The 12,529-nt window shown below is 35.4% G+C and overlaps 1 protein-coding gene and 1 pseudogene across 9 annotated transcripts in view; both read right to left on the bottom strand.

The window, feature by feature from the left end:
- Window positions 1-1,032: 1,032 nt before the first annotated feature.
- Window positions 1,033-4,428, bottom strand: LOC111822105 (uncharacterized; annotated as a pseudogene).
- Window positions 2,808-12,529, bottom strand: part of CSNK1A1 (casein kinase 1 alpha 1) — a 48,929-nt gene continuing 39,207 nt past the window's right edge. For 2 of the 9 annotated variants that reach the window (XM_004384908.2, XM_004384909.2), the window contains 2 exons: window positions 12,200-12,348; window positions 2,808-5,103 (listed from right to left, as the gene is read on the bottom strand). In XM_004384908.2, the coding sequence (XP_004384965.1) occupies window positions 5,096-5,103; window positions 12,200-12,348 (157 nt within the window). In that variant the 3' untranslated portion in view covers window positions 2,808-5,095. Of the gene's footprint in view, window positions 7,312-8,329; window positions 12,349-12,529 lie in introns of all 9 variants that reach the window. The other 7 variants (XM_004384911.2, XM_023739156.1, XR_002825388.1 and 4 more) reach the window with 5 other exon arrangements.

Raw genomic sequence — 12,529 nt, 5'->3', positions numbered from 1 at the left:
ACGTGTTTATAGTATGAGAGCCGAAACAAGAAGACAGAGTACTGCCTTGTCTGACCTGAGCTAGACCCTTGCATGTCCGGTGATTCAAATTCTTCACTACTGGCACGTGTCCACAAGTGACAACAGTGCAGTGAGTACTGATTTTGGAGTTACAAATAAATTCTAGCAAGTAGCTGAATTCCCAAGTATGAAATCCATGAACAAAGGGGATCGACTGTATTTAGAGATTAAGTGTACAACCGGTAGAGCAGATGGGGCAAAATGTTAACTGCTGAATTTGTGTAAACGGCGTTAAGGGGTCCTTTGTACTATTCTTGCTTTTAGTTTTAAAAATCAAAATAAAAAGTTACGAAGAATGATTAAAAGGACCTTGTAAACTGGACTATATAAAACACAAGTTATTTCTTCACTGAGATGACCTAAAAGTAAATTCCAAGTATTAAGTACTCAATAGTCTTAAAGTTTAAACCAAGACCATCTGAGGATTTAGTAGATAAATCGGCAATTTATTCTGGAGGCATCAATGAGAAGGGACAAAATAGTTTTAACTATGGGAATAAAGTTAAAATGAGCTATATTAACATTTTAATGGTACCCAACAAACAGATTAACACCTAAATTTTGCTACAGGCAAATAAAGTAGATTTTGAGGGTTAGCAACTAAAATGAAGTAGTTTCATGAAGCTGCCCCATTTTACCTTAATATGGAATGTTAGGTACACAATCACTAACCTTAAGAACTGAGATTTCCAACTACACACACAAATTACTCTAAAATCCAATCACAATTCTTGGCACCTTCAGTAAAAAGATGTTTCAGTGTTGATTTTAAGAATAAAGCATTATTATCTGCAGCATTCTACCCTGTCTTCTCACTACCAATAGATTATCTCATTCGCTCCTTCAGTTTTTATGTCTATATTCAAATGCATTCTAGATCTCCCTCTGGTCCAGATCTCTTGATTGATGTACCAGTCCTATTCCCAACTATCTACTAGGTATCTTCACTTGAGAAAATTGCCATCTCTTCTAATAGACTGTGAGCTGTTAAAAACTCAGGGCTGTCTTGGTCACTTCTGAATTCCCTGTACTTGGCACAGCTAGCCAGTGCAATTTGGAATGTGCACTATGATGCTAAGATAGCTTAATTTCCACAAACTCTTCTGCATACAAATGTTTACCTGTGAAAAACTTATACAACTGGGGTGATACATGGCCAGGTGAAATAGAAAATCTTGGATTTAAGTATCAGCTGTAACAATGAGTTATACTCTGCCTAGTCACTTCATTATGAGGGACTTGGATCTCATGGTCTCTCACCACAACCATTTTACTCCTCCACTTGTGCTTAAGTCATCTAATCATGAGTCAGATGCTTTGACTCAGGTCTTGGGTGGTATTGACATCAACTAAATACTGCTCTTAAGACTTGATACATTCGTATCACGTTCTCAGTTTAGAACACAAACATTTCTACTTTGTAATCTTGTTCCAGATAGACGGACATGATAGGTTAATAGGAGTTCCTCCAAAATTCTCTTCAAGGGACCTGGTTTGATAAAAGGTAGACTAAGCCAATTCACTCTACCAGGCTCAATGGGAGCAGAAACTAAAAAAATTAAGTTAATTTGCAGGAGCCACCTGTCTCAAATTTGTTAAGTCTATCTTCTCCTTGACAAATTTTGTCCACTGGTGGGTTCATAGCCCCAACCAGCATACATAACGCATTTGACCAACAACTTGAAACTTGTCTTGGACAGCTAGTTACCTTAATGGCTCTGCCATTATTTGACATTTTCATCACTTTTGAATATGTCCTCAAAACTTGTTTAACATTTCAGAAACCAAATCATTTTACTTCAACATTTAATAATTACACACAGAATGTATAGCTTTATAAAATCAACTTAAACTTGGCTCATCATCATCTTTGACTAAAAAATTTGTCATTATTAAAAAATTAAAGAGGACTGCAAGTTTTGGGGGGAAAATCCCCAAAATAGTGTGAGCAATGGTACGTTAAATATAGTCTCACAAAGTGAGCACTTTAAGGGGGACAGCACATGTGGGATACACAAATTCTTTACCTGTGTACACTTCTTCTTTAACACAGCTTACACAGACCTACTTACATTTGGGGTCACGTGGCTATCACTGTTTAAAAACTGTCCAGCAGGGTAGCTGGGAAAGGGCCAGCAGGAGTTCACCTGCACTGAGTACTGCTGAGTTTTCAGGAGTGAAGCTGAAAACGTCGAAGCTACCCCTTCTCAGCATTTCCACGGTTTCATGCTAGTCAAGAGTTACAAGAACCTGTTCTTGGTATTTCAGCAAACTTTAGGGAAGACTAGCTCAGTAGCTTGGGTTCTAAAATCCTTTTGATATTTTTATTATAATGGACTTAAGCTTATAATTATTAGTATGCTCTGTCTGAAACATTTAACAGTACTGCAAGGACTTATAGAAGAAAATCCCTTATTAAAAAAATTTGTTAATAGAAAAACCATAGTAAAAGCAAACCTCCAAAAATTCATTTGTAGGCCATGAGAGCATAAGCACAACCATATGGGAGGAGATAACCACTCTCCCTTCATATATACTCTTTTTTATTTTCTTATTATACCTTCCCAAAACAGAGACATTCAACAGTAGTTAGAATGGCCATCTCCCAACATTTAAAAAAACCACACACCCCCATGGGTGAACAAAGTAAAGAGTGGTAACCTAGAGTTCAGCTGAGTAAGCCACTGTGGAGCCTTAAGTGGTGAGGTCTTCCAATTTCAGAGTGATGTGTCTTCAACTTGTTATCATCATTTAAGTGGAAAAACATAATTTAAATTTGGTGAAATGAGATTCATCTCCAGACAGGATTAATAACATCATTCACTGAATTTCACATTCTTCTTTTGTGAACTGTGAAGAAAATGAATGGTAGCTAGAAGATCAATGGGATTCCAGCTCCAGCTGCAGATGGAATGACAATACACCAGGACAAAAACACCTATATTTTGATTTACAAAGCTAACAGCAGTTTTAAATCTGCAACTTAATTACAGACCAACTACACCACAACCTTTTCAAATGGCAAAAATACAAAAAAGTTAAGTGTTACAAAAATATTTCAGAAAAAGTGCATAGTCTAAGTGCATAGTAAATAAAAGCACTGAAAAATATCTTGCTAGAGGGAGTTCAGCTTGGAAAAGTTATTACCAAAGCTAAACATTTTTATTTTACACAAACTATACTCAAAAATAGCTTTATGAGACTGATTTCTGGCTAAAAGTATCAAAGGGTTTATTAGTCAAGAAACAAAATATCTTAACTGACAAAGGTGAATAGAAAAGAAACAAAGTAGCTGCCTACCCCCAAAAGTTCATACTCATTAAGATTTCTGCAGTATTATGGTACTAATACATCCCTTAATCGCAGAATGTGGTAATCATGGAATTAATTATTGCTAAAGTACTTTTCAAATGAAATAAAAATTTAAAAAAAAATTAAACCTGACACAATCTGACCAAACAATATCAATTTACAGTTTCAAGGTTATTGTACAAAATACCCACATTTACACAATAGGCTCCCGGCTGCGTTTTCACACAAATGGTCTTTTAATTTATTCTGACATGCTATAAATGAATAGATTACACTATTTAAAGAATTATCGTCAATACGTTTTCTTTCTCTTGGGTCAGAGAAAAAGAGCTCAGAAATAAGATTGTAAGAGGAAGCCCACGCAGAGATAACCTACAGAAGTGAGTGGGGCCAGGGAGGGTCAGCAATCACGTGAACTTCACACAGTGTGATGCTCTCCAAGAATAAGAATCAATCTGGTTATAGCCATTTCGCAAGGATTTTAAAGAAAAACTTCCTTTTGTAGTTAAACCCTTTAACGCTTTTATTCTTATTAAAATCAGTCCAGCTGTTAAGTCAGAGGCAGCAGGAGTTACAATACCAAGTCCTGGCAGTCGCAGTACTAGGTACTGTGGCTGCAAGTCATTAAAATAAGAAAAATGAAAGAATGCCTTTCCCCTTCAGACCAAAAAAAAAACAAAAACAAAATTTTAAAACAAAAAAATTTTGAAGAATAGTTATAACACTAAATCTAAAATGATTTGCAAAGGAATATACTTAACAAATGTCTTGAAGTAGTCTATTAAAAATTGGGGAGATCTTGATTTCATAGTGAGTTAGCAAGGCATTTTTTTGTTTGTTATTTAAAAAAAATCTCATTTCCTTACAGAAACAGTTTTTAGTTTTTAATGAACTTGTAAACAAAAAAGCTCCCATTTCAAAATAAAAACAAAATCCCAGATCATATAGATGTTTACAGTGATTACATTTATCTAAGCAACATACATACATGTTCAGTTGTAAGATGGTAACTAATTCTGTGACAAATATGTTTTTCTCTTTAATACCAAGAACATTATAGAGTTAATGCAGAGTCCTAAAGATAATCTAGTAGTCACTAAGTTTTTCTTAAGTCTTCACTTTAGATGCTGTTATTCTAGCACAGGTAAGCAGGCAGAGTCTTTCATATGCTCAAACACTGGAATCTTTGGTTGCTACCATATCAGCTGGCTTGCAAACAAGAAGCCAATCATTTTGAGAATGTTTTAAGTAAACAACTTGCAACCCCAGGGATGGAAAAACCCTAAGAATGCACAATTGTTGAGCATTTACAACCATCACAACTGTGGCTGAAGACTGTTCATGCCGTTCTTCTGAAATGACATCTCAAAGCAGTACAGTTCAAAAGGTTTTAACAAAACAATTGGCATATGCACAATTTCTCCACCAATTTGTGTGTCAACCATTTAGTTAACTTTTCCACTTGAAAAAATGCAATAGAAAACTGGACACCATGTTTCACTATCTCAGTTAATATTCACAAATTACAGCGGCTACAACTCAGAACACAGCATCACCAGTGCTGCCCAGAGCCAGTTGATACTGAAATTAAGTTCGTTACACCAAGTAAATGGTTGTCCACAACCACTGGCTAGTGTACATATGGACTAAAATTTCTAGATTTGGGGAGAAACAAATGCTGCTCCGATCATCTGCTCTGCTTCTTTTGTTCTTCAATTCATGCTTAGAAACCTAACAAAAAGACAGAAAAATGAATGTTAAATTCCAAGGTGAAAATAAAATTTTAAAAGTATACCCGAAGTAGAAAAATTGCGTTGAAATGGGCCAATAATTATTTTATAACAGTGACTCACGTTCTTTTTCATCTCTTTGAAAATCATTAGCTCAACTGTTTAAAACAAAAACATAAATCTATAAAGAAAACAAAGTTTTCTGTTTCACATGACTAGGTAGGAGTGGTTGTACAGTTAGTTAAAGCCTCCGAGTCAGCATACAATTCTCAAGCTAGAGAACTGCTGGTAATTCAAATGAGCCCGTTATGTTCACTTCTGTATTTCTATCACCTAAAACATATTATAATGTGTTCAAATATTTGTTGAATGGATGAAAAGTAAGATTGCCTTGCTGTTTAACAACTAGAGAGAGTATAATCATACTATGTGGAGGAACTTCCATGAACATTATTCCTGATACAAATAAGGAATGTTAAGCTGTAATAAACGTGTTCAATTAAAAGTAAATGGTAAGTCTATGATTTCTACACAGAAACTTCAGAGCTTCAAAAATTCTTGACTTCTATCAGATCATTACAAAGGTTAAGTTTTGTTACTGATTTAAAAATGTAAACAAGTGATGCTTTTTAGGCTTTAAGTCTCAAGTTTTCCCTCCATGTAGCATACACACACCTCTCCCTGCCCCTACAAATAGGCCCTAGAACTTCTGCATAAAGGCAGGTTTGGATATAAGAAGGCTTTGGGTCATAATAGCTGCTTGTTTTACCTATGGTTAAGAGCAAAGAGAGGAAACGTCTCTCAACAATAACATGAACACACCATAAGCACCTTTTGTCACCCACAGCTACTCTTCCTTAGAGGCATCTGTATCTTTGTTCACCCTTATAGCCTACCTAATCATACCTCATACTAGCCCAGGTCTCTCCTCATTATTTTTTTTTTTAGCACAAACCATGCTTTTCAATCATGAACTGCCCTTATTCTTTCACTTCTCAAATGTATGGCCTTTGTGGGATAAATAAAATACTTGGATTATTTTCTTTTTATGCATGTATACCTTTGTTTTTTTCAAAGATAATGCCAAACACTATATCATTTTTGGAAAATATTCTCTCACTCATTAATTAGGAGTTTTTTCATTTGAGAGTAGAAACAGTCATCTTCATTCGTTTAATAAGCATATGGTATAAGCTCGGAGTGCTGTACTTCTCTGTCTCCTCATAGTGTCTTGACTACAGAGTAGATGCAGAATAGATCTTTGCTGGCTGAGTACTAAGTTCCTAAGAAGCAAATGCCAAAAGTGAAAGATAATGAAACTTTCTCAGAATATACTTCACCATAGGGAATACTATTTGATGTATATTATTAAATAGGATTAGCAAGGTGAATGTACCAAAACAAAGGCTGTCAAATCAAACCCCAATTAAGTTGTGATCATACTCTGTGACCTAATTCCAATTTTAAAATACAGGATATTTTAAAGCAGGTTAAGAAACTATGGATTAGCTAAATGGAAAGGACCCTTACTCCAGTCAGCATTTGGTTTCAAGTTCTGCAATTATACTTACACATGATAAAAAGAAGAAATCTTTTCACAAATACTAAAATTGCTGGGTTTTCATGGCAAACGGAAATACATTATATTGAATAATTCATTCCAGTGAATAAACCAAACAGGGCTTAAAAAATGGAAAACCACTACCACTAACAAACTAAATAGCATTAACTATACTGTCAGTCAATATACTAGGAAACTCTGTGTCTTTAACAGGGAAGCTTTAGATAAGGATTACGTATGTTCAACTTTTAATCCGATATTTGAGGAACTGCTGGGTTAATTAATGATTACAATCGTTGAGAGGTTGGTTAATGGCTAGCCTGACAATGTTCCTGGTAGAACGGACCAGTCAAATCCAGATTTAACGCTTCAGATGGGCCAATGGTAGGATATTCCACCCAGGGATCAATTTTTCTCCAAGTGAATTGTCCTAAGATGTTACTGAAGTTTGTTTAGGAAAAAACCTCAATATGAACATTCAGCAGGTATTCAACATTCAATCTTCAAGTACTAAGCACTCTTTTCCTCAGTATGCATTAGTTCGTGGTTTTTATCTCGCAGTCTGGGTGATGTCTCCTGGTTTCTGAAAGTACAAGAACCCATCTTCACTGTAACATCAGCCAAAATATGAGATAAATCCCTTTGTTCCTAAAAAAAAAGAGGAAAAACAGAGTTAAAATAGGGTTGGAAAAATTAATATGATGATTCAGGTATTAATAGCTACATTTAAGTTTCTTTTCAAATCTGAAAAAACAAGGGGCAAAAAGTTTATTATGTAACTAACCAGGAGATTTTATTCCTCAATCTGAAAAGTACATATCTACTCCTATTTGTGAATTAACTTCAGATGTACCAGAAACGAGTTCAAAGGGGTATTTATGAGTTTTTGAAATTTAGGATCCTTCCATAGTACAAGGTTAAGCACTCGACTGCCGACCAAAAGGTCAATGGTTGGAACACACCAGCTGCTCTGCAAGAAAAAGATGTGGCAGTCTGCTTCTGTAAAGATCTACAGCCTTGGAAATCCTATGGGGCAGTTCTATTCATCCTATAGGGTCACTAAGAGTTGGAATCGACTTGATGGGTCCCAGTATAAGACATACATAATTTTAAAAGTAATTTTTGAACACAATATTCATATTCACTATGCAATGCCATTTATATTGAACTAACTTTCCCTGTAACATATCTGTGTGGATTTTTTTGTCTCATAGACTAACACTTAAGAGAATTTTAAAACAGGACTGGCTGTGTATAAAGTCAAGACCAAACCCAATGCTGCTGAGGCAAATCCAACTCACAGTGACCCTACAGGACAGAGCAGAACTGCCCCATAGGGTTTCCAAGGAGCAGCTGAGCTCTTAACCACTATGCTACTAGGGCTCCTATAAAGTTACGGGGCTAGGGGTTAAGGGTGGGGTGGGCTATAATAATTCTCACCTTCTTCATGGAAACTAAAAAGGTACTAAGTGAGTTTGGGGAAGAAGATAAAGGAAATAGATTTTATTTTTCTCACAACAAATTAGATAAATGATGATTTAAGTACAGCAGGTATACATGACCCCTAAACTGTATTAAAAAAGACTGATGACCTGAATTATTTTATCTTCACTATTACAGAATTCATTCTGCCACAAATTTCTGAGGTTGCTGAATTTTGAAATACCTGTTACAACTGATTCCTTCCCCAACCGGTAGATGGTCTGCATTATACATCACTGAGTCACAGCAACACTATACTCTTCAAGGACTTCTGACTGCTGTGGTGTCACCCAAGTGATCCAACAAGTTGAAAAGTTTGACAGGTCCAGCAAGCCTTGGAAATATGAGCTCCATCCAGATCACAATAAACCAACTCTTGCATTTTCATCTTCATTTCCTGCTGTGTTATTTAGTTCTTTTCTATCCAGCTTTTTTGTCGACAGTGAAAAAAGATGACAAAAACTGGAGACTGCAGCAAGCAGATGCGGCTCCCTGGCACTTCTCTGGATTGAGTGTATTCAGAGCAGATCAGTCTCTCCAGGTATATCAAGGTCTTCCCCTGTGATTTGGGCTACGTTGCTGAGTGACCAGCCACGTTCCTAGCAGCAATTGGTGAAGTCAGAAAAAGTTAAGCTAGACATAAATGGCAGGTGAAGCCCAGTAAATACTGGAAGGTAATTAAAGGAAGACCATGGACATGGCAGGTTAATGAAATGGAAAAATATTTCTAATCTCTTTTGAATGCCAACAATCTGACATTCATCTATATCATTACGATAAAACTACACTTAATTATATGGCTAGGGTAGTGAATGGATGGATTAAAATGATGAGAGTAGAGAATAACAGAATTACGTGAGGATCTATCTTTGGCTTTACTAACTTCTAAAATTTCCCCCACCCTCTTCCCTCAAATAAAGAAAATGGTAAACTTAACTGGATTCTGAATGTCCTAAAAATATTTTCTCCTTTCTTTACAAAGTCTTGAAAAGCACTTTTGTGATAATCACATATATTTGAAGAAAAGGGAGTGAAATGGATTTGGAAGTATGTCAGATGGGACTCTTACATTTTTCTCTTGTCATGACTGTAAACAATAATAATTACATTCTTGTAGTACTTGGGCACGGAAATACTAGTACAGCTAATAATGGGCATTAGGAGAAAAACTTTGGTTTTCTTCCTTAGTCTTTTGACGGGCTTTGGAATGGAGTATTTCAAAAGATCTGAAGAAAAGTAATCAGGACAGAAGTTTGCCTACTACATAATACGCCCATGTTAACTGATTATGTCAGCACTCTAAAGAGTGTTTGGATATTTTCTATGAATTGCTATAAAACAACTTAATATAGTTTTCCATCGAGGAACATTAGATATAGTTTTTTTTTTTTTTAAATAACCACAATAAATACATTAGTGAATGTGTCCCCATTTGGAGAATTTTTCCAAGCATAGATATTCTTGCAATATAGTGATTTACTTGCTGAAGGTCAGTTTATGAAATGTCCCTGATGTGTAAATCTCTGAAATACAACTCTGTGAGGAATGAGTGACATAATGTATAAAAAGTACCTTTTAAAATTTTTAACTAGAAAAATTTGATATGGTGTTCTCATTCTCAATGAAAGGATTTCTTGGGATCATTGTATCATGAATCTTCCTTAAAAAAAATACTGCGGTGGACCCTTAAAAGAATATGCTTTTAAACACCCTTATATTTAGATACTGGAATCAGGAATAACCTAGAGCAGTTGTTTTCAAATTTCCTAGATTTCTTAACGGATAATGCAGATGACAGGGTGAGGGAACCAGCTCCTCATGCTTATCTCACGTCATCCTCAAATCTGCTACACTTTTGTGACTTTATATATAGGGCTTTCACATAAAATTTGTTTTGAGCACTAGGTTCTGCATCCAAAATAATACGGTTATTTTCAAGAAGGCATAAAGCAAAAGGAAAATACTGTTTTTTTTATTCTGGGGGTGGAACGTTTTTGTAGCAAGCAATATTTTGCTTATAGTCAAAACATGTCACCAGGAAATATCTCTCTGAAAGTAATCAGTTAATGATTATGTGATGTGTTTTATGGAAAGCCCAACTTTTCAGAAATTTTATAAGTCCATGTATATGTAATAATTTGTATAACCATTATATCTAATAATACTATGAAATCTTTAAAAGACTGAAAGTTGCTTTTATGAAAAATAGCTACAATACAAAATAAGGATTAAACTTAAGTTTAATTATATTTTTTTTTTCAAGGAAACATACTAACTCAGTGGATCCAACTTCTCATCTTTAAGACCTGGATAAGGCAGGACAAAAATTCTACTTGTTTATTGAGTAAGAGACACACAGTTAACTAACAATGGTACTAGCTCAAAATTAGGTAATTCTTTCTGAAGGCTGCTGAATGCCTGAAGTGAAATGTTCTAGGTCAGATGAGATTTCAATCTAATTTCAGTTCTAGAAACTGCAACTCATGATGATCCTACTATCCCAGCTAGCTTTAAGCAAAAATTGGTTTTGTTTTGTGAGAAAAAGCAAACACCCTATACGTGTCAAGTGTAACAAATCTTCAGTTTAGACTTCTACTTGGTCTTACCTAAATGGTAGGCCCATTTTTTCAAGGACACTAGCCACCTAGCTCATTAATAACTTCTTGGTACTATGATTGTTTATACAGTGATTATAAGACTCAAAAGGGGGCAAGTAAGTCTTAACTGAGATGCAGAGCACTGGGCAAGCATTAGCGTTTGCTATCCTAAGCTTAAACTTCATTGTCTAAGACTCCCCACTACATCAAACCTTAAACTTTGAATCTTTCCCAAATACAGAAACATGGATGGGAAGCATTTAAACTTCATGCCTAATAGATGAGCTGCTGGGATGAGGATGACATCAGTTAAATCTCTTAAAATGCTTTTTATTGTTTAAATATAACACTAAAAATATGAACCAAAGATTAATCTATGAAGGCCAAGTTCAGACTAGAGCAGTCATTCAGCAATTAAATAATTAGAAACTAAAAACCAAACCTTACTTGCCCACCATTTCCAGAAAGTAGGCAAGTATCAGGAGGTAAGCCCCAGAAAGGGGAAAAGAAAAACAAACTAGCAAACAAAAGCATGAAACAGAGGAGTGGAACTGTCTGGCAACAGTGATAAGAACTGGAGCTGTGCCCTAACAGTTCTACTTCTTAGTAGCACTAATACCTGAGGAAAAGTAGAAAGGAAACAGACTTGCAGTTCAATGGCATTTGCCCCAGGTATCTTCAATTTGCAAGGCCTAACTGCAGATTTCAATTCCACACAGGACCGTTACAGCCTGAGTGTTTCAAAAATTTAAGAGCCAAAAAGAGAACCATTTTGAAATTAAGAACATGTGTAGTTGAACAGCAACTAAAAAAGAGATTTATTTTGTAACTAGGAAAGATGTATCGAGCTTTTCAGTTCTTCGAGCATTTAAGAGAGGAATTGGAACACTCTGCAACTGAGAAGACAGACACTTTGGGGATAATGCCAGACTCACCTCTTGAAATTAGAGCATATTCACAATTTTCAATTCTAAAGGCTAAAGCGTTAACATGCAGGAGAACGAACAAAAAACTTAACACTGTTAGTCTGAAAGAAAGTCAAAATACCATGGCTAACTAGATTCATTACTTAAAATCAACAAGTGTTAGGTCTAGGATTTTGGATTGATTGACCATATTCCCAACACCAAATGTTTATTTTGGAAAAGGTTAATGAATGAGTAAAAAAGATGCAGTTGTTATAAATGACCCAAAATCCCAAGAGAAATGATATAATATACACACATATATGTATATACAAATACATATACATATATGTATGAACAAGGACATTTGGGTTTAAAGTTAGTAGTCAAATTTTCCAAGGACGTCTTTTTTTTTTTTTGTAAACACAGAGCCAAATTTTTTGATGTATTTTAAAACCACCTCCTTGATCTAACACTGTTAGAAATTAATGAATTACCCAATTTTGTGTTCAATTTTTTCCCTGTAACGTCACTTGGTTCTTGGCTACTAACCTTTCATGTTACTCTTGGTTTTGTCAGTTTGCTTGCCTGTGGGGGTTTGGGCCTGCTGACCCTGCCCACTGGAAGAGGCTGCCTGCTGTGCTGCTTTCTGCTTTAACATCGTCCAATCAAATGTGTAGTCATATTGGTGGTTCAGGGTCCTGGAAAACATAAAATTATATGTTAGTCTTTAATGACATATAATCTTTAATGATTAAAGTACCCTACTAAACTTTCAATACAATGAGGGGCATTTCTTCAGGAAATAAATATTTTCTCTCAAGTGTTGTAGCTTCTCTCCCTACAGATGAGTTGACTTTTTTTGGTAACGGTTCAGTGAAA

The sequence above is a fragment of the Trichechus manatus genome, unplaced genomic scaffold, assembly GCF_000243295.1.
Source record: "Trichechus manatus latirostris isolate Lorelei unplaced genomic scaffold, TriManLat1.0 scaffold00130, whole genome shotgun sequence".
NCBI classification, from domain to species: Eukaryota; Metazoa; Chordata; class Mammalia; order Sirenia; family Trichechidae; genus Trichechus; species Trichechus manatus.
This window is presented reverse-complemented; position numbering and strand designations above follow the sequence as displayed.